Here is a 21709-nt window from a genome sequence, read left to right on the forward strand (position 1 = left end):
CAGCTGCACATCTGCATGGGTTATTTGGTAATACTGAAAAGTATTTTACATTTCTTAAGAAAACTCACATGGATTAGCAAGCCTACATCACCCTCTAAAAAGAATTAGGAAACAACTCCAACTAGAAATCTGCAATGAAGAAATGACATTAAGATCCCCCCCCCCCCAAAAAAAAAAAAAGAATTATACCTACTGAGCCATTATTATTTTTAAGAAATGGTGATTCTTTATTTAAGGTCAGTACCCCACTACAACTAAGTCTGTGATACATCTGCTACCTTTATGAAAAGCTACATCTCTTTAGTCTGGTTGTGATGTCTTTCCTTTTGCTCCTGTAATAGCTGACAAACAGGCTTCCAGTTTTTAGAAAACTGAGGGGCTAAGACTTTCATAGTGGTTTTCCCTTATGGACAAAAGCAACATATTTTAACAACAACAGCATGTTAATCTTTTCCTGCAGATCATATATCTTAATACCTTTTATTACTTTTTTTTCCCTAACAAGTAGCATCCATCAATTCAAGTGAGAGCGACCATAATGGTAAACATTAAGTCAGCTTGTATTTATAGATCTGGATTCCAAAGTTTTAAGAAAGCGAATAAATAAGCGCAGAAACTTCTTGTACCACTTGTTTAACTTCATAAGGTAAAAGAAAAAAGAGGCAAAATATTATTCCATGTTCTCTTTATAGCTGATGTCTGCCTCTCCCAGTAAGCGTTAAATCCATCCTAATTCTCCTTTAGAGAAGCTAAGGACCATTCCCCCAGCCTAGAGCAGCCACCACCAGCGTGCAGGTACAAACACTGCCCAGGGCACACGTGACCTGAGGGGTATCCATTTCAATTCCCAGCCCCAGAAGCTGCCAGCCTGACCTGTGGGAAGCTTCTCAGACCCAGGAGAGCTGCAAACTGGAACCATTTGAGTGCTGCTTCCCACGAGCCAGCCTGGCCACAAAGGTGGCTTCTTGTTGACCTAAGCTGCAGAGCTCGGTCTACACGCAAAGCAAAGGATATAATAAACAGCACAGAGAAAAGGAAATATCTTCAAAGTTTCTGTTCTGCTACATCAGCATTGTGGACTTCAGGCATGGGAAAATTCAAGCCAAGATAGGTTGACCATTAGAAAGAGTTATAATTTGGGACACCACTAAAGAAGCAAGCAAAGGAAAATTTATAAGACCACAGAATAAATTACGAGGATTGGGTTTTGGAAATGGCAGCACCAGTTTGGTTCCCATCAAATCAAATATTTGTAGAAATGATAAATTACAATCTCGATCAGATATCATAATTCTGTTTTAATTGTAATTTATTTCAGTAAATCAACAATTGATAGATCCTTGTTTGATTCAACAAACTCATGCTAGGCAGATTTATATTCAGGCTTAAATAATGTAATAGGACAAGCCAATTTAAATATTTAATTTTAAACCCCCTTTGTTCTGCATTTCTGCATGAGCTATTTTCTGAAAGATGCCCAGGTTCTCATTTCCCAGTGACCACTAAAACAAAGTTAATTTTGCAACTAAGGGTAACTTTTATACTTTTATATCAAAGATAACTGGCTTTTTTTTGCCATTCAGGTTGGAAGGCTACATATGTAAATGATTATTCAGATTTTAAAACACCTACATTTTGAGTAGAAAATAATGGGGGATGAGTATAATTTTCTAACATAAAAGCCCCTAAGAATTGGAACCTGAATGCCTGTAAAATGCATTTACTCATGAATAGAAATACAACAAAAACATCCAAAAGCTGCAAGGTTAGTGACCAGCTACAGGAGTTTCTGGGCTCTCACATACCTGCTGGTACTCTAAAATTGGGAGCCATAAACATCTGGAACTGGAGACCCTGACCCTGCCCTTATTCCCCCTCAATCTATAAACAAAGGAAATCAAATCAATGAGGAGGAATGAAAAGGGTGACCTCAAAGAAATCTCCAGCCCTCTTCTTTCTGGTACTTAAGGCCCCCATGACCATCTCCACCATGGGAGCCTTGAAGGACACCAAGGCCAATCATTACCTGGAAATCAGCCCTGAGGCCCTTCAGACTAACAGAGATTTAACCAAACCTGCTCTACCAAACACAGCACCTCTTCTTGCAGCTCTAGTGGTTCTATTATGCTCAATGAATACCAACAAAACTCTGAGGATCTGCTCTGTAGAGAGCTGCAAACACAGTTTAGGTTAAAAAGAGCCAATAAAGCACATCTGCTTTTGCATATTGGATAGCAAGTTCTGAAACATTCTATCAGGATAATCTCCAAAGGAGATACATCCATGTTTCACTGCAAGAAAACCATCTCAGGGACTCTCTGGAAAGTTTAATGCAGTAGACATAAAAATTAAGAATTCATTTAGCATTCAGGGATGGAGCAACTCCTCTACTCTAAGGAATCAAATCCCTTGGATGGGCTTTCTTGATGGCTCTGAACTCTGTCACCCTGTCATCCAAACATTTTTTTTTCCAGCAAGCTTGCGGGCTCTCAAAGAGGACATCCCACCCCAGTCAAGGGACCTCCAGTGGTCGAGGTGAATTAGCTGTGCTTGCACAGGCATGCATGGAGAGCTGCCATGTTACAGCATGTGACTCTGCTTGAGATCACACTTGTCTACGGAGTGAGCCAGCCCTGGGAAATGAAAGGGAGGAACCCACAAGTGGAATTGCTGGAGGCCAAGGCTGGCACAGAGGCTGACACAGGCTCCGGGTGCTGTGTGGCCTGGGAGAGCCACGCTGACTCCAGCCCCTACCACAGCACAAGCCCATGTCCAGCCAGGAGGAGTTCAAAGGCAGCAAAGCAATGCTGAAGGAGCAAGGCTTTGGCCAGTGCTGATTCAAGCTGGGAATGGTCCATTCCCAGTTAATGCTGGGAACTGGACTTGCATCGCCTGTGATTCCAGCCGACTGACCAGAGACTGGGGCACACTCATGTCCATACTAAGAGCAAGGAAAAGGGTGAGCTGCTGTTCAGAGCTACCCTGAGCTTAATCTTCCCCTCCCCAGTCCCATATCCCAAGCAGTCAGCATGGGCACAGTACTATAAAAGCCCTGGCTACTGCTGACAACTCAAGGAGCATTATCCTGAAATACTAACAGACCTGTACTGACATTACACAGAACATAAAAACTGCCCATTAAACACTCCTGTGGCAATCCAAAAATATGCATTTTGCAAATTCAGAGGCATATGTAAAGATGCCTTTGGTGAAAAGCCAGAGTGTGGTTGCCAACATTGCCAAAAGTCAACAATGCAAATTTTTCAGATAAAGGAAACCTGACACATCCAGCCCCAGATTGCCTGCCATTTCCATTTCAGTTTGGGTTTCAGAGAACAACCACTGTGGAGCCTTCTGTTTGAGCCAGAAGAGATGGCTGGAGCTCCCCTGAGTCCAGCAAACCCCTCTCTTCAAACAGAGCTGCAGGAGTGAGTGGCTATCAACATGCCAAACCACACCGGCTGGCTCTCACTGCCGACCTCCAGAATCAGTGTGGCCCACAGGACAGAAGACCAAGCACTCCTGATCTAGCTGAATGTCAAAAGGAGAAAAGGATCAGGGCTATAACCAAAGAGAGGATGGATAACACTCACAGAGGTGTCAACCAGGGTTATGGGAGTAAATGGAATAGATTAAGCCAGTAAACTCTGGCAATGGAAATTTTGCTGCTTCTTTTTCCCTATGAGCATTGCAGTAATAGAGATATAAAGGGGGAAACAGCAATGAAAGCTGTGACCTTGGCTTCATTTCACAGGAATCAGAGCCAAATATTCGTGCTTACGCTGCCTGGCTATCATGCAAAGCTTGGCATCTGCCAATTAATAGGCCTGTTGCCCCCTCAAAGCCCAACAGCTGCTGATCTCTGTTCTTGAGTCCATGTAATATCCACATGTCTGCTGCAGCCTTTGCTGCTAAAGGCATGAGGAGCATGATGGAGAAGCAAATATCTTGAGTTCCACCTACCAGGCAACATTAACCTGCTGGTAGCTTCACCGTAGATTGAACAAAGAAGTGCCCAACAGACTTGTGACATGGGCTACAGATTAAATCACTGTCAATGAAGAGTGTCCCACAGCTGGGTTCTTGGCTTAGCAAACACCTCCAAGAGGGCTTACTAAGGGTGTGTAGTCATATGAAGCAGGCTGAGAAAAGTTAGGCTTTATCTCTCATGGAAGGCCAGGGAGCAAACCCAGTGGTCCAGTGCCAATGTCCAGGTGGAGCACAAAGAGTCTTCCTAAAGGTTTGGGCAAGATAACAGGACACACGGACTGATGAGCGTATTCATCCTCCAAAAGAGCTTGAACAACTAAAATTTCTCTGCTTGACACACAGGCTGCAGGGAAGAGGAAGTTATTAGGCAGCAGAATGTATCTGAGCACTTGGCACCAGCAAACAGGGCCGGTGGCCTCTGTGCCTCATCCTCAGGGTAAGGCATTCCTAGCTAAGCCATGATGACGACACTGACGCATCTCAGAAGCCCCATGGCTGCCCAGAGAAGACGAGATACAATGGATGCTGCTGAGAGGTCAGGAATAGCAAAGGGGATTCCATGAGGAACCTTCCCTTCTCCCCTGCCTGCCGGTGTGAGAACCAGAGCTGGCCATGCCAGGATCCTGCTGTGGCCACTGTGGCTCAGGCTGGGACTTCTCTGGACTATGCATCCCCCACGCAGAAAATGGCCAACCCAAAAATGGGAGTGGCACTGACACAGACCTCTCTGCTCCACACAAGCGCTGTGAGAAGAGCCACACCACTCCAAAGAAGGGTGCAAATTCCAGAATTAGCTGAAAAAATCAAGCAGAAAAAGAGAAAATAACCCCCAAAAATAAATAAAATTAAGTCTATGGCAGCCACGCATGACAATAACACTATGTCAAGAGTCCTCTGAAATATGGAAGAACCTCTGAAATATGGAAGAAAAAATGGCAGAGCACATTTCTTGCAAGACCTGGAAGGGAACAAGGTCTATATCTGTCATACTGATAAGGAAAATTTACCCACTGTTATCCGTAAAACAAACAAGCAAGTAGATAATCATATAAACAAGGAACACTGAATACACAGGCAAAAAAAATATAAAGTATTTTTTCCTTTAAGGAAGTAATAAAGGAATCTATAACTAATTCAAAAATGGTTTCTTTTCATCAAGACCTTCAGAAGTCATATAAATCATTTCCTCTTCCATCTCTTCTACACATAAATTAAAAAGGGGAAAATTAATTGTGCCATCTCTTCAACTATCAATCAGTTTCTCCACTTTGAATTAAACAGATATTTAATTAAATCAAATTAATAAAATTATGTGAGGAAAAGAGTTGCTCTGAAACAGTGGAATATATTACTCCCAAAATGGGCTTAATATTTCAATCAACACTGTCTCCAAGTCTTTAACCAGATATCTTTCACAATTTGATTTTTTCTTTAAAACTTCAGCAGACATGAAGATATCTTAATCACTTAATTTAGTACTAATAGCTAAACAGATTACAATAAATTTGGGTTATATTACAAGTTTGTTTCTTTCAAATCCAAAGTACTATGGGTTTACAAGAAAAATACTTTTCAGTTTAAAAAATTCCTCAATTATGCAAAAAGTATTTTCCATTCTCTAAAGCAATCCAGAACCTGGACTGTATTATTCACTAATGTACTTTCCATCTGGGATACACTGGTGCACTAATCATATGTGAAATTCAGGGGTACAAAGACCATTCTCTATCTACTTGCAAACACTATCATCAATTACTGAAAAATCTATTTAAAATTGGAAAAAAATTACAAACTCATCTACTGGCTACTCTAATCCTGGGATTCTGTTTTGACGGAGATTCTCTAAGGTTTATTTAGAAAACAGATTAATTGCACAAACTCGAATGCACAGTTCTCCATCAATAAAGTCTTCCACAAGAACATGCAGGAGCCCACGCTGAGTGTGCCTGATGGGCAAACACCATGAAAGGAGTAATGCTGGCAGAAACACTAGGTGAACACAGGGGTGCAGGTAACACGAAGAAAACAAATGTGCAGATTTACTTGTTCCAGTCAACAACAGTAGCTAAAGTTTATTGAGTTTAGTTTCAGCAGCTAAAAATCCATGAAAACATTATTATATGATACAGACAATACTATCCCATATTCAAATTTCTATCAAAGTAATAAAATAGGCTAGGATTTTCTCACAGTCATTGCAATTTACTTACCAATTAGTAATTACAATAAAACCTATTTTAAAATGTAAATATTATAAAGTGCAAATAGTTTTTGTATCCCATTGTGATGTAGCAGCTCAATTATATGGAAATATCTAAGTAAAGAGACTGAAAAAATCTAACTGCAAAAATACAACTACAAAAATAGCTGGACACATTCTCAGCCACTGTCTCTCAACTGTTCCCCTTATATCCACTGTAAAACTATTTCCAACACACTAATCACATCTATTCGGAAGAAACTAAAATTATATGATTTCAAACTATTTTCATTTAAAAAAATGGTCCTTTAACAACTGCTTTTACTCTTCTATCTAATTATATACTCTTAAAGGCCAAATATTCAGTCAGTATACAAAAATAACCATAGCCTTTTATTAAGGATAAGACACCAGATAGGAGTTCATAAGAAAAATAAAGATGTTCTTTGCCTGCCACTACCACCAATACTTTTCAATACAGGAAAACACATTTACTTTTAAAATTTTAAATACATATACATCGAAGTCTTAATTACTTTGTATCAGAGACTTACTACAATCAAATCTGTTCACAGCATCATGAAGTTGTTGGACTGCATGGCCAGTATTTCCTTCGAGATACTTCACGGCACAGCCAAGATGCTCAAAAACTCTCTCTCCAAAAAGCTCTCTCCTGACTAAGAAATCTGCGCTTATAACCCTACAACTCTGGCAAGAAATCTTACCTAGAACATTTTTCTGACCAACAGTCAGATAGAAAAGATAAAATTGATTGATATTTGATTCTGGCATCTGTCTAAGGACACCATAAGAACAATACATTATAAGGTTACTCAAATCATAGGGCTAGCACTATTTTTTTTTCTTTTACCTATGCACCTGTCGTCATACTTTCTATGCAAAGGCTGTTTATTAAACTTGAGCAAAACCCCTAACTTCCTATTTTGTAATGGTCTGAGCTTTTCCATATTCAATGTATGTTTCAACAACAAAAACCCCAAATTGATTTCAAGTACAAAGCAGCAGCTATCTCATCCACAAATGAAAACTACAGTGATGTTCTGCTCTTCCTAAAACAAGCTTGAAGCCACGATTATATTAAAGACACAGATGTGAGGGGATTTTTCAATTTCCAAACAGACATGCAAACAAAGTATTACAGTTCAGGGGTGCAGGTAAATGAATAAGCAAGAAAACTACGTGACGTTTGTGCAGCGTCCTCTCAAATCCTGCAATCCCTTCTAGAAAGTCTGGGTCTACATCTCCCTCTTCTTTACTCATGTTCTTCTCGCATGGCTTGGTCTCAGAAACTTTCCATGCCTGTAACGGAAACTTGAGCCAACTTCTTAAATGTATGATTTCTTCATCTCCACTCATCATCCACTTCTGTTTCTGAGAAGCTCCTCATCATGACACCTGTATCTCAAGAAGCAAAACAGGAAACATCACAGGGATGAAGCAATGAAAGATGAATAATAATATGCCTCTGTGTCTTTAATAAAATCCCAACTTTCATTCAAGTTCCTTTTAGGAAATCAGAGTTCCTTTCACAAGTGCAAAGCTTACAAACCTAGTTTGGCAAAACATCGCGTGCCAAAAACGGGGTAACCAATCCCCCAATCTGCACCTCTGATCCTGACACCATGAGCAGGAGAAATCCTGCACCAGCTAGCCTTACACACTGTGGAAAATATGACCTGGTGCCAAGCTTGCAGAACTAGTCTGCGGCAGCCAGCTCAACTAAAAGAAACTGCTGACCCATCTGCTGACTTATCCGCTATTGAAAACAATGCCAGTTATCTTTACCCAGGACTCACTTGTCCAAGTAGAGCTCTAGCCCACAAGTTAGATTAAAAACAAAGATGTGAGTAAGCCTCTCCTCTGCTTTTCCCATTGCTCCCTAATCTGCACAACTTCCGTAGCACAGAGTTTGTGGTTTTATACACTTATCAGGTACAAGAGAAGACAAAGCTTTCTCTGTGTTACAGCAGCTTAACTACTAGGTGACAACGGCCTAAGGTATTTTCAACCTGTCATAAAACTTGGCATTGGGGTAGAGGACACTTGTCTGTTTCTGCCATCCAAAACTTGGGGTCAAGCAGGCCCAAAGCCAAGAGCAGCACTGTTTAGAGTCTAACAACAAAACAGCAAAGGGATGACTCATCTGCAAAATGGAGACACAACCCTCTTGTGTCCAAAGCTGCAGCTTAAACCATCTGCCTGCTTTACAGTTTTGCCTGAATGCTGAATAAGGGGGTACAGGAGAATTATTTCTGCAGCCTCCCCAGCCATGAAGCCTTCAGAGCAGATAAGGAGGCACCAAAACCATTCTGCCAGCCAGTTCTCAGTGAAACAGAAGCATGAAAGCCATTTTATCTCTCCCTTTTAGGGTTAAGGCCACATTTAAATAAACATTAGCATCAAAACCTCTTTGTACTAGAAGCAGAGCAGACCCTACATCTTATCAGCTATCACCGAAACTTCTCAGAATTCCACATCTCATCTAAAATCCTTCTTTATTCTGCAAAAACAGTTGACAGCAGCATGCTCCATATGCATGAATCAGAAAGACAGTGTAGTCCTTCCCCAACTCCTCCCTGTGAAACAGGGCTCATTTTGGCTTTCTTACAGCAGAAATAAGGGACAGCTGTAGGGACAGAGTCCCACCAGAGCACAAAGTTTTGGCTTTACTTCTTGCACATCACAGTTGAGAAGATAACTGAGCCTTAGTCAAAGCAAGAAACCCTCTGAGAGCACTCTGGGTATTGCAGAAAAAACATATTTTAAGTAACTGGACAGAAAAGTATTTGCTGTGCTGGGATTACATGTCAAAGAAAAACACATATTCCCCCAATTCTGAACTCTTGATTGAGTCCTTACCCTCAGAAGTGCTCAGAAGGCAAACAGTCTTGAAAGCTTGTGCCTCAGTGATCATGCCTGCTACTGAGACATGCTACTGCTACTCAGGAAAGGTTAACTATCACAGATTTCAAGAGCTTAAAAGCTTTCAAAAGCACGAAAGCTGAGGCAGTCACAAATGTCCAGCTGTCAGGACATCCAGAATTATTTTATAATATATATACCATTCAATTATTTTACACCACAGTGATTCTTAATCTTTTATCATGATGATCACTGTATACAAGAAGCAGAAATCATAATTTTACTGTTCCATAGTCATCATAACTCCATATTGTGTCTGAGCAGCAGAAATTAACTGAGGACAAGCAATTCAATCTATTATTGACATCTTCACTTGTTAATCAAATGTCTACAGTCAGCTTACACACCATACAGACTACAAGACATCCAGGCTGCTGACTGTTGCATGCAGAAAGAGAACTGCAGGAAAAGGTTAATAGTTGTCCATAAGATCTGATGCTGGCTGCCACCTGAAACAACCGAGGAATTTTCAGTTTTCTTTTGAAGAGACAATTTACTGGCAGACTGGTGCTTCTAACTTTGATCTTCCTTCCTTCCAACACCAGCAGAAGCTCAGTAACAGAAGTTCTGAAGCTTTGTAGCTCAGTAACAAAACACAGAAACCTCCCAGAATGTTAACTCAATTACAGTATTTTGGCAAGGAAATCTTCCCCTTGTACCTTGGGGAAAATCTGAAAAGATTAAACAGTGCATGTTTTAAAAGTACACACACCTCAATTATTTGGTGTAACTCTTCATTCACCTGATTGCTTTGAGAGAAAAAATACTCTTCAGTAACTTTCTTGAAAGACTGAAAGTGTTCCTTGTTTCCCAAAGAAACAATAGTTATACAACCACACCGATTGTTCCATGCACAGAAATGTAAACTATAAGGCCAATTTCAACCTAATCTCATGCAAAAGTTAGGAGATTTCAGAAGTGCTCAATTTCTACAGCAGGCTTGCAAAAGTAAGCAACCAAGGCAGTCTCCTGAGCAAAAGGTCTGGTTCTCAAACATCAGGGAGACAGCACGCTTTGATTAAATATACCCAAGAACTAACTACAAGGCAGTGAGAAGCTGCTCAGGCACTGTGCTGTGGGGAAAATCAGGGATGCTAACAGCACTGCTGTGTAATGGAAAGAGAGAAAGAAGGAAAAATGTGTAAGGCACTGCAGTGCCACCAAAACCAAGAGAGCTGCAGGAAAGATTTATCTTCACTAGTTCAGCTGCTCACAGAGCTACCTTTGAATCTATGGAGCAATACAGCAATGCCTTAAGAGCCCATCACATCTTCCATCTCTACGTGGCCTGCTGCTGACATGTCAACAGGCAATTCTCAGGATTCATTAAAGGCACTTGGACAACAGCTGTCCTGTTTCACCAATGGGAATCTGGAAAAGCAGACATACACTGCAGCACAGGTGGCCTCAGAAACCCCCCCTCCTCCCCCCCAAAAAATATGCTTTTCAAGCCCTTCAACAAGATCCTACCCAGGGACTGGCACGACAGGTCAGACTGCTGGTCTGTTTTTCTGAGAATCCTGCCTCCTGTGATCAGGACCAGATGCTACAGAAGGTAGAACAGTTCAGGTAGTGAGCAATGATGTAATTCCCCCAAAAGGGAAATTCCTTCCTGACCTCATCAATAAGGATGAAGGTTTATGTGCTTAATTTATTTTTAATCCCATTTACAGCAACTCTGGACATTGTCATTATACATATAAATGCCCAAGTCTGCTTGGAATCCGAGTAAACTTTTGCTCTCAGTAATATTGTGTGGTGTGTATTTATGCCTAATGTCATTTAAATATCCCTTTGTTCTTGCACTATGGGAACTAGTATAACCATTAACCACCTCTGTTCCCCTTCCAAGAGCTCCAGCCTGCCTTGCACCATAAATTTCCATGCTACACTATGCCCTGTGACAGGACACAATCTGAGGATCTTCAAGGAAACTACTGAGCAACTTCTATTAGACATCTAGCAACATTCAAGCTACACTTCTGGGATCTGCAGGAAAGTTGGCAGCTGCACCAAGATTTCAGCAGGCTCTCCCTTCTTCTAGAGCTTGCAAGCTCACTTTCATGTCGTTTTCCACTCCAGGGATGCCACTCTTATAAGCAAGATGTTTTGCTCTATGTTGTGCACTTTGAAACCCCCCTTCAAGATTCTGATACATTTACTTAGAACAGAGGGCTGTACAGGAACCTCTCTGAGCAAAGAACTGCCCTCTCATCTCCATACCTGAACAAAGAATAACAGGGCCAAACCATGCAACACCAATCCTATTTTGCTCCTGGCTGATGTTCTTGTGGGCTGCAGGTTCCCCTGTACAATAACTTTAGCCTGTGTTGCTACTTTAGTTCCTTATGGATGAGCTCATGGCACATTCATCATGATTATTGTGCCAAGTACTTATTAAAGCTCCAGTGCTCTCTGCTGTTTCTGCTCACACAATGTATGCATCAATGTATAAAGCCACACCTTCATTCAACAAAAGCTTGGTGGGGGAAAAAAAATATATATGCAAGCAGCAGACAAGAAAGGGAGACTCTTAAAGCACACTTGAAGTTCTGGATCCTGTTGTCTCCCCAAAACCTGCTTTCAGTCATTACTTGGGCTGCATTTTCTTCTCCAAGCCTTTGAAGCTAAAACTTTGGACTCCAGGCCACAGGTTCTCAGTCCGAAAGCCTCCAGGAAAGAAAGAGAGAAAGGCTGGTATCTCATGGGAAGATGGCCTCCCAAGGAGATGACAGAGTTTTTACAGCATCTGTGAGAAATACCGCACAGTCATCACTGTTTGACCACAAATGTTGTGATTATGGGCTTGGAACTGGTGAGTTATGGTACGAGAATACTTCTTTGCCTCAACCAAAATGAAAATTATACCATTTCAACTCTCTTTGGAACAACCTTCAGGCAAGCAAGGGGGTGAGAGAAAAAGCCTGTTCCAGCTTATGGTTCAGAAACAAATGAAGTTCTTTAATGATCAAAATAGCACTAACAGAACTGGTAAAAGGCCCCACTTTGTCAACAGTTACCTCATTAAATAATCCAAACACATGCAACTTTTTTCTCTATTTGAGTATCAGAGACTGATTAGTCAATAAAGTGACAGGTCTCATAATGGCAGTAAAATTGTCCTTTCACGTATTTCTCAAAGACCTCTTCATGCTGTTTAATAGCTACAGAGGTCTTAGAAACTCTGTTTCAGAGCAAGGATCTTGACCGTTTCTTTCAGTCTCACATGTATAAAGACAATATACTGAGCTGGGTACTTGTACAATGTCTTAGGCAATGCTGAAAGAGTGGTCCAAGCCACAAGGCTCAGAGCACTGCTATACCAGCACCGCCAGGACCTCGGATCAGCCAGCGAGTGGTTTGCCCTTGGCATTCCAGAATGTGCTGAGGTTGAAAGGGAAGACAATAATGATACAGAACAATTCTCCCATCAGCAGTGGCAAAAGTAATCTCAGAGGCACAGAGTGCAATGCTTTCACCACTTTGGGGTCATTACTGACTTTGAAGTCAAAAAGAAGTGATATTTTCTGTTTGTCACACACAGAAGCAGACTTTGGGTAAGGAGACTTTTTTAACAGACTCAAGTCAGGTATTTTTGGTTGCTAGAATTCTCAATCTGTTGTGATAAAATTAGCTTTAAATAAATGTACAATACAAGCAGTACATACTTTGCCTAAGAAAAAAACTGCTGGCCACTTACAGATCATGTGAGCCCAGTTATTTAGCTGAGCTAAAAACATCAATTATTCCGAGCCTTATCTGACTGTAGATTTGGATCTGTTTAACAACAGCACTGCCACATATCAAAACGCATGACAACCCACAGCTCTTTACTAAAGCAATGAAAAGTTCCTGCAAACAATGGTTGCTGCCATTTAACAACACAGTCATGAAGAAAAGAGATAAGAGGGAAAAACCTGCACCTTTTCCTCTATCTGAAAAGAAAAAGCAACTCTCCCTCTTCTGTCAGTCCACCCTTCCTTCCATATTACAGCAGAAAGAAATGGGCTGCCTTCAACTACCACTCCCTGATGTTCACCAACCAAAGCTATGGAAGATGATAATCTCATTTTTTTTTCCCCTTTGCAAGGTTTTCATCAACCAGTACAAATTCTGCTCTGTTCTTTCAACCAGTGTCACAGAACCTGGCTCTGTACTGCTTATCACTATGATCCAAGCAACAGCAAAATAGTCACTCAAACATACCTAGTGCTCAGTGCTGGGTAAAGTTCACAGCAGCTGTCTGAGTCCCAGAAAGACATCTGAGAGAAGCGCCATAAATAACGACATCACATGGAGTCTCCCATTGCACAACCCACATACATCTTCCCTGCTCAGGAATTCACGCCTCGCACCCTTCGCTGTCAGTCAAGAGCATATTACAAACCATGTTTCCAAGATGATCCAGAGGATATTTTGGAAAGTAATACAGCTCTCCTGTTGGCTGAGTCTTTTCAAAATACCTGTTCTACTCCATTACGAAAATGACAACTGTTGCTACCATCTTATCAAACCATGGTCTTTCTCAGGAGCAAGCTGTAGATCCACCTGTGCATTTTATACATCATGGATGTCCAAAACCAGTTCCAGCAGGTCTGACAGCCTGGCAGAAACTGAAGGGGACTACTCCTTCGCAGACTCAGGATCTAAGTTCTTCTTCAGATATGCAAATGTGAAGTATTTTCTCAGACTACAGTTTCAGTAAACCCCAAATCTGAACAGCCCCTTTTCAAGATTAATTTATTTCTCTGCTAGATTAAAATTAAACCAAATTATCTTAAAATACCTCATTCCTAGGCATTTGCAAGGAGAGAATCACTTTTTGAAGCAGTGCCTAGATATAATTTTATAAAAATGAGACTTTTTTTCCTGGAGTTTTGCCACAAATTGCCTTTGAGGGCTTGGTTCAGAAATTCCAAAGTTAGTTTATTGTTTTTCATATTGAGAACTAATTCCTTTTAGCAATTCTGTTAATCTTGGAGTTTGAAGTTATTTTTATTAAAGTAACGCCCAGAGTTTATATATTCCATAAAAAGATCAGGAATTATTTTCATTAAAGTAACACCCAAAGCTTAGGCATTCCTTTCAAAAATAAGGCAAAGCACCTTCATTCTTAAAAAGGTTCTTAGTCTTTTCAATGCAAACACAAATTTCACAAAGACAGCTGAGCACTGCAAAGTTTTATCAGCCATTTTTTATCAGAGACTTGAGGAAAAAAGTAATTAAGGCAGGATTTTTCTATTTTTCTGCCTAAAAAAATCATGATCCTTTTGCTCCAAATAGTACATGTGTCTTTTTTTTTTTTTCCTCCCTTCTTGCCTTCTGTTACAGAAGAAGCAGCACCAGTTCCCACTCCCTGATGTCAGATTTCTCATGAGACATTTGTGCTGGCTTGGGGCTGCTCTGCCAGCAGTCAGTACCTCTGGTCATCCTCTGTACCTCTCCCTCAGCCAGCAGGGAGGCCTCTCAACCCAGGCAATACCAGCTTCTGGTGGAGCTTGTTAGACTACAAAAATCTGGATCATAGCCCTTAACTCTTATGCCACAACAGATGCGGGGCTGCAAAGTGAAGGCTCTTACCTCCGTTCTCGAGGGCCTGAGGCACTGAAACCTTCTTCTCCTCAGCGGCACCCCTGTCTCAAGGACAGGACCGAGTGCTGCCTTTCGTTTGCATGACTACGTTAATAAACAACACCCAGGCTCCTCACCATGACTAAAGCACAGTTGAATTGTTTGGAGGGGAAAGGGAACGCCTTTTGATCACTGCTTCTTATCTGGAGCATAAGCAACCACGACTGAAGACTCCCCTTTGTCAGCAAGCCTCCTCCAATTGCTGTTGCTCTTTAGGCATAACAGGCCGAAGACATCATGGATTTAATAACACGTTTTCTAACAATGAGCTGCTTCCCTGTTGAAGAAGGCACGCAATAACAATTTTCAATTTCTTTAATGCAGAAATTAGGGCTGGGACAAAATCTTTTCAATTCCTCCAAAAGAGATGTTAAGTTGCAACATCCCCACCTTGCTCCCTGCAGCGTGTGTAATTTCAGCTTGCTCAATAGCATGGGCACTCCTGAGTTCAGGAAGACTTTAAAAGGAGCGATTAAAGCTCACGGAAGTAAGCTAACATGAATAAACTGCCCAGGCAACAGGAAAACATTCCAGAGCCCTGTGCTGTCACCAGGCTTTTGGCCAATGCTGCTTAATCATATATGCAAAACATAAATTACAGAAAGATTCATCACTGGTTAGAATATTCATAATTAATAATTTTGCATTGCACTGAAGAAGCTTCCCTGCAAACTGTCCTCAGACAAAAGCACCGCGATCTTCTCTCCATTCTCAGAGCTTCTACCTGCATCATTAGCACTAGTGGTACAGCAAAGGCTTCCTCTGTGGGCCTTCTAAATGGGACAGGCAGTTTTGGGAGGAAAGTTTGAGAGCAAGTTTAGGACCAATCACACATCACTCTGCTGAAATTCCCAAATCCTGTGGCTGGCTATAAGGCATCATGGCAGCTGCTGCAAGACACGTTCTCATCTGGGCTGGGCTTGCACATACCAGCTCATACTATCCGGGCATGTAACACTGGACTGAAACTCGAAATGCTCGTGGCACAAGGGAGGAAATTTTCACTACAAGGCCTTCAGAGTTTACGACGTCCTCTTTAAACACAGACATACTCATAGCTTAAATATTTAAGACCCTCTTGAGCCTTGTCACAGAACTTATAGAGCTGTATCAAAATCCTTTGATGTGTGCAGTGCTGAGTAAAAAACCTAGCCAGCCACATTTTGGGTTACAAGGAGAGAGATGACTTTTCCACCACTTAACAGAAGATTATAGTTTTCACATAAGATTATAGAGGTATGGTTGTAATGCCATCTGAAGAATGCGTTTACAAAGATCTGACATTCAGCAGCTCACATGGAGACAACAGAGTGGTCAGATTCTCAAAAACTTTGGAGTTATAATTGAGAGCAACTTGTTAATGATTTTCTGCAGTATCTTACAGATGTAAAGTTTTAACTGCTTAGAAAGCCTTTCCTCACATGCTTCATGTGATCAGACACCACTCAATCTACACAGCATAATAGCTTTTTAAACATTATTGGGTAAGCTAGAAACAGTTCCCTCTGTACAGCATTCTCAAAAATAAATGTAACTGAAGATAACTTTGGCCCAATTTTTGTTAGGTCATAACTTTCCCCATCCAGCACATCCAAAGTTCTGCATTAACTAAGTTCCATGAGAGTCTGAGAATCTGCTCCTGTGCATGCCTATAAGCCTGACTACTAAAAATGGATGCATAAAAAAATCTATTGTCTCTCTACCCTATCTGCCTTTGCTTTTTTGGGATCATGAATTAACAGGTAAAAATCAGTGCAGATATTTGAAGTAAAATTTCAAAAGCTGACTACACCTTCTGTCCCAACACATACTTGTACTGTACAGCTGAAAACATAAACCCCCCTGCAGAACAGGGTATAGTTTCACGGTGACAGAACTCCCGTGGCTGCACTTGCCGGGAAAGCAAACCACGCTGCCCTTCGCTCATGGCTCAAGCAGCACACTTCGAACACCCTAGCACAGGCAAAAGGCACGGGCCCTAGAAAACCTTTTTCTTTTGCTACTTCTCCTTACAAGCCTTTTGTTCTGGACAAGTAAGTCTGAGATGCTCCTGCCACCGCCCCAGGTCCATGAATACAAACGAAGCCGCACGCTGCTCCAGATTTCGAAGCCCTTCACGTTGCTTTCAGCTGAGCTGAGAGACAAACCGTGAACTGATTATCTGCAGCTCGAAAGGCGGCTGTGCCGGGAAAGCGGCAGGGCGCGGGTTCATTCTCCGCCACGCCGCTCCACTGAAGCGAGCGGAGCCGCACCGGGGCTGCGGCGGGCAGCGGCGCCGGCCGAGATGCGCCATTGGGAAGGCTCCGTTCCCTGCCTGCCCGCCGGGTGGGCAGGGCCGGTGAGAAGGAGGGAGGGCTCAGCTGTCCGGACCGCCACGAGCCCCCGTGCCGGGACATCGCCGCGGCGCGAACCCGGGCACGGGACACGCGGGGAGCGCTCCCGCGGAGGACGGAGCGGAGCGCTCCCGCGGAGGACGGCGGCGCCGGCCCGGCGGCGGCACCAAGCCCTCCCGCGGGAATGGAGCGGGACTCGGACACCCCTTCCCCGCCCCCGACCGTGCTTTCTCCTCGGGCGGCCCCTTCCCGCCTCGCCACGGCCCCCGGCGAGGCGCCCTTGCCCTCCCCTCGGCGCGGACGCGCGCGGGGGGCGGCGGGGGCTCGGGCGGCGCGGCCCCACTCACCGCCCGGCGGGCGCCTCCGGCCTCCGAGCAGCAGCAGCGGCGGTGGCGGCGGCAGCAGCGGGAGCCGGCGCGTCCCGGAGACGGAAGCGCGGGAGGAAGTGAGGTCGCGCCAAGGGGAAACGGCGAGGTTTCCGGGAGGTGGAGGGGGATGCGGACCGGAGATTTCCCCTGCGCCCGGGGAGCTCTGCTGGGCGTGGATCTCTGTGACTCGTAAACCCCGCCGAGTGACGGGGACGCGCTGCGGAGCGGGGTCATCACAGGGGCACAGTAACGTGGGGAGGACACGGCTCAGGCCGCCCCGGGGCTCCGCGCCCTCCCCGCTCCCCGCGCCCGCCAGCCCTCGGCCCCGCGCAGCGACCCCGCTGTTTTCCGCGGTTCCTTACAGCAAGGAAGCTGTCACAGGGAGCCACCCTTCACCCAAAGGAGCCTTTCCATGGGGCAAAGGAAGGAGCCTTTCCTTCTGCCACTGTCAGTTCCGCCCGGGTGACGTTTTACAGTCCCTACAGACGCTGAAGTACAGATCACTTCAATATAGTAAAATTTTGGTGCTCAAAGCCAAGTTTCTTAATATCCAAATGTAACCGCAGTGGTGCTCACCACTGCTCCAGGGTTTGATAGATTTCAGAGCAAAACAGGTGAGAACCTCTGGACATAAACACCCAGCGCTGTGCTGGTTGTTCATCATTTGGCCAACTCACCTTGTGTAACCTTAGGAATTACAGCATGATACATCTTCAAATAGTTTTCATGATTAGATGCTTTTATTAAAAAGTAATTTCTGCAGAATCCTTTCAATTAACTGATTTTGAGATTTACCTAGAAAGAAAAAGTAACTGCAGTGTGAAGTCTCTTTTGGACAAGCTATGACCTGCTTATACTGATTTTTACAGACAGACCCATTCTTTACAGCAATTTGAGTAAATTAAGCTAACCACCTTTGCTATTAACATTAGAGTAGTGGCTTTAAGTGTCTTCTGGATGTGTAGTTCACTGTGTATGTCTCAAAGTTTCTCCAGGAAAGGTTCACAGTAATGCATACACAACTCCCAAATAAACAGAGAGCAAAACTTTTCCGCACTACCACCTGACACTCTGGGCTCTCAAAGCTTCACCTTCACCAGGCAGTATGGCCACAGTGCCTTCAGTCACACTTACTGACTGTATTCAGCAAATTCAACAACCATCATCAAGGAACACAAGGCTTTCCAGGCAGACAGGTACTGCCTCGCTTTCTCCAGGGTGCTGTTGCCAGAGAAGGTAGGAGCTGATTTCCAAGGTCAGCTAGCAGAGAGAAATAGTTTCAGACATTGCTAAGACTGCACTTCCCTGCCCTCATGTTCCTCTGAGCAGGTCTGCCCTGTGCTGGGTACTTCCATGCTGAATGTCCCAGTGGGCACTCGCTTTACCGCACGAGGGCTCAGAGAAAAGCGACTAAGAACAAACTTTTAGGGACAGTCCCCTCCCTTTCCCCCTTGCCTTCAGCTATGTGTCAATTAAAAAGCATTGAAAATAGCTCCACATTGACTCTTAAAATCAGCACTGGATATATGTCCTGAGTTCCTACAGAACTGTGGGCTTCATTCCACTGAGAGCTGTACGCTTTCAGTCTGTTTTGGTGGCTGCTGCTGCTGCTGTTCATACTTCCTTGCTGAAAAAAAGAAATACCAATCAACACTGATTATACAATTTATTTTATATTATTATTACTATTATTGTATTATTTATTACATACATGTATATATATGTATATATTTATGTTTATATATATTATATATGTATATATTTATGTTTATATATTATATATATATGTAACTATGACAATAATCAAGAAACAGACGTAACATCAGAGAACCTCATTTCCCCCACACATGGGGAAGTTTCAGTCACCATGTGGAACTTCACCTTATAAATGCTGAACAGTAGAGTCATAGCAAAATGTCAGTGAATCAATGGCAGAGAACTATGATTCCATTCAGGTCCTTTTATTAAAATAAAAATAAATAAAATTAAAGGCTATGACTTCAAGAGTTTTATTACTGATGATGTGAACAGGTCAACAGTCACAAGGCTGATGTCCACATTTCTCATCTCCTCCACAATATACAAGCCACAAGCTAACAATTACACTGACTTCAAAATTAATCTGGTTAGCAAGGCAAAGGGAGATCAAAGAGCTGTGTGCAGTGGTACAAACACCATCAGCAAATGCCAGCAGGCACTCCACTGTAGGAAGAACATCCAATTTTGTTCCTACAGAATGCAATGGCCTGATGTAAGAATCTTTATATCAAGTCTTTGCATTTAAAATGTGGTTTCAGATCACTAAGGGTTTTTTTGCTGTATTTCCTCTAGGCATACATGTAGGGCAGGTGTGAAGCAAGGTTGTGTTTCTCTGAATTGGACCACTGGAATATCACAGGCTTAGGGCTCTTTCCTGCCTCCATCCTGACCTTCAGCATTGAGATCCGAGCAGCAACACTTGTTGGTACAGTAAAATTCTAATTAATTTTCAATTTATGTGGTTGTCTTACTCATCATTCCACAGTCCTCTCAACTTTTACAAGTCCGCCCACATTTTCACAACATCCAGACCTTCCTAGCTCTTTCAAAGTGTAACATAGGCATCGTTTTGACATTTGCTTTAGGACGATTGCACAGCCGCTCCCTCGCTCCGCACTTCCTCAGGCAGCAGTCCTGCGGCCCCGGCTGCTGCCGAGCCCCCGCTCCTCACAGGGCGCCACAGCACCGGGGGCGTTCCCGCTGCACCAGCCTCCAGGCCGCCCCTTTAGGCACGGCCCCCAGCAGCCCTCAGGCCCGGGGGATCCCCGTTTTCCTCCGACTTACCGATGGAGTACATCTCCAGCTGCTGCCGCAGGCGGATCTTCTTCATGCTGTCGTAGAAGTTGGGCTCGGGCGGCGTCTCGGCGGCCGGGGGCAGGGTGAAGATGCGCATGATCCTCCTCTTGTTCCTGCGAGCAGGAGGGAGTGGGGCACGGCGATGAGGGCACGGCGGTGAGGGCGCGGTGCTGAGGGCGGGCGCCCCCCCACGTGCGGGCCCCGCGGGAGCCCCCGCCCCGCCCCGCCCGGGCCGCCTCTCACCGCCGCGCGTAGACGAGGAGGGCGAGGCTGGCCAGCACCACCAGCAGGTACACGTTGGTGGCCTCGTTCCACGCCTCGTGCACCGAATAGTCGATGGCACCGCCGTCGCCCAGCGCCGCCGAGGCGCCGCCGCCGCCCGCCCCGCCAGCCCCCGCTGCCGCCGCTGCCGCCGCCATGGGGAGCGCGGCCGGCAGGGACGAACCCGGCCCCGGGAAGTGACGTCAGGGTGGTGCCGGGCGCCATGGCGGGGGGGCGCCGAGGGGCGGCGAGCACCGTGATTAGCGCTGACAATAAACTGTGCCGGGGAACGCTAATGCCTCTGTTGGCCAAAGTGTATACGCAGGAAAAAAATTGTGATAGTCGGCGCGCCGGGCTTGTGGGACGCCACCCAGCACCAGGGCTTGTGCACTGTGAAATTAATCAGAGAATCAGTGAGGTTGAAAAAGAGCTCTGAGGCCATCGAGTCCAACCCGTGAGGGAACACCACCTTGTCAAGCAGACCATGGCACCGAGTGCCACATCCAGCCTCTCCTTAAACACCTCGGGGAGGGTGACTCTGCCACCTCCCTGGGCAGCCCATTCCAGTGTCAAATCACCCTTCCTGTGAAGAAATTCCTCCTAATGTCCAACCTAAACCTCTGCTGGCGCAACTTAAAACCACGCCCTGTCACTTGTCACCATGGTGAAAAGGCCGACCCTCACCCGGGTACAGGCTCCTTTCAGGGAGCTGTAGAGAGAATAAGCGATTTCTCTTTCAGGTGTGTAATTACTGGCTTGTTGCACGCCGGGTAACAAATCAAATTTTTCTGGACTGTCCCTGAGGCCCTGGGGTGCCTTTCCACACTTTCTTTCTTTTCTTTCATCCCACATCTCCAGGTACCAGACCCCTGGGGAGAGGACATGCACAGGGGACCGCTTCTCTCCCAGGGGCACCGGAGATATAACAAGACAAGTCCCTTGGCTTTGCCGTGCCAGTGTCCAAGGGAAAGGCGCAGCTGGATGTGGGGCCAGGAGACGTGGATTCAGCAGCTCCAGGAGCCTGGCAGGCAAGGAGTCAGCTGGCAGGGCTGGTGCTTTTTCAGTGGAATTGTGTGGAATGCAGTGCATGGTGTCAGAAATAAAGAAGAGGTTCATATTGTTATGAGCTCTTGCTTTTCACATAGGAA

The 21709-nt window shown here is 44.3% G+C and overlaps 2 protein-coding genes across 4 annotated transcripts in view; both read right to left on the reverse strand.

Moving 5' to 3' along the window:
- Nucleotides 1-17506, reverse strand: part of SLC20A2 (solute carrier family 20 member 2) — a 56631-nt gene extending 39125 nt beyond the window's left edge. The window contains exon 1 of one of the 2 annotated variants that reach the window (XM_058803188.1): nucleotides 17445-17506. The gene's annotated coding sequence lies outside the window, so the exon portion shown is untranslated. Of the gene's footprint in view, nucleotides 1-6744; nucleotides 6969-17444 lie in introns of those variants that run through there. The other variant, XM_058803187.1, reaches the window with a different exon arrangement.
- SMIM19 (small integral membrane protein 19) lies at nucleotides 7393-20741 on the reverse strand. Of its 2 annotated transcripts, none has more exons than XM_058803190.1 (3): nucleotides 20544-20741; nucleotides 20289-20413; nucleotides 7393-7606 (listed from the first exon to the last, which is right to left on the reverse strand). In XM_058803190.1, exons 1-3 carry the CDS (start codon nucleotides 20717-20719, stop codon nucleotides 7554-7556), a joined length of 354 nt encoding a protein of 117 aa, XP_058659173.1. In that variant the 5' UTR covers nucleotides 20720-20741; the 3' UTR covers nucleotides 7393-7553. The 2 variants fall into 2 exon arrangements, with proteins under 2 accessions (XP_058659173.1, XP_058659172.1); XM_058803189.1 differs by lacking the exon at nucleotides 7393-7606 and adding an exon at nucleotides 18184-19092.
- Between the last annotated feature and the right edge of the window lie 968 nt (nucleotides 20742-21709).

Source organism: Ammospiza caudacuta, chromosome 4 (assembly GCF_027887145.1).
Source record: "Ammospiza caudacuta isolate bAmmCau1 chromosome 4, bAmmCau1.pri, whole genome shotgun sequence".
Taxonomy (NCBI): Eukaryota; Metazoa; Chordata; class Aves; order Passeriformes; family Passerellidae; genus Ammospiza; species Ammospiza caudacuta.

Excerpts from the sequence above, each read along its gene's own strand:
- SMIM19 (XM_058803189.1), bottom strand. The coding sequence starts at position 20,719 with ATGGCGGCGGCAGCGGCGGCAGCGGGGGCTGGCGGGGCGGGCGGCGGC. Across the intron at positions 20,414-20,543 it reads CTCCTCGTCTACGCGCGGCG|GAACAAGAGGAGGATCATGC; the intron begins GTGAGAGGCGGC and ends TCCTGCTCGCAG. Across the intron at positions 19,093-20,288 it reads GCTGGAGATGTACTCCATCG|CAAGGAAGTATGAACAGCAG; the intron begins GTAAGTCGGAGG and ends TCTTTTTTTCAG.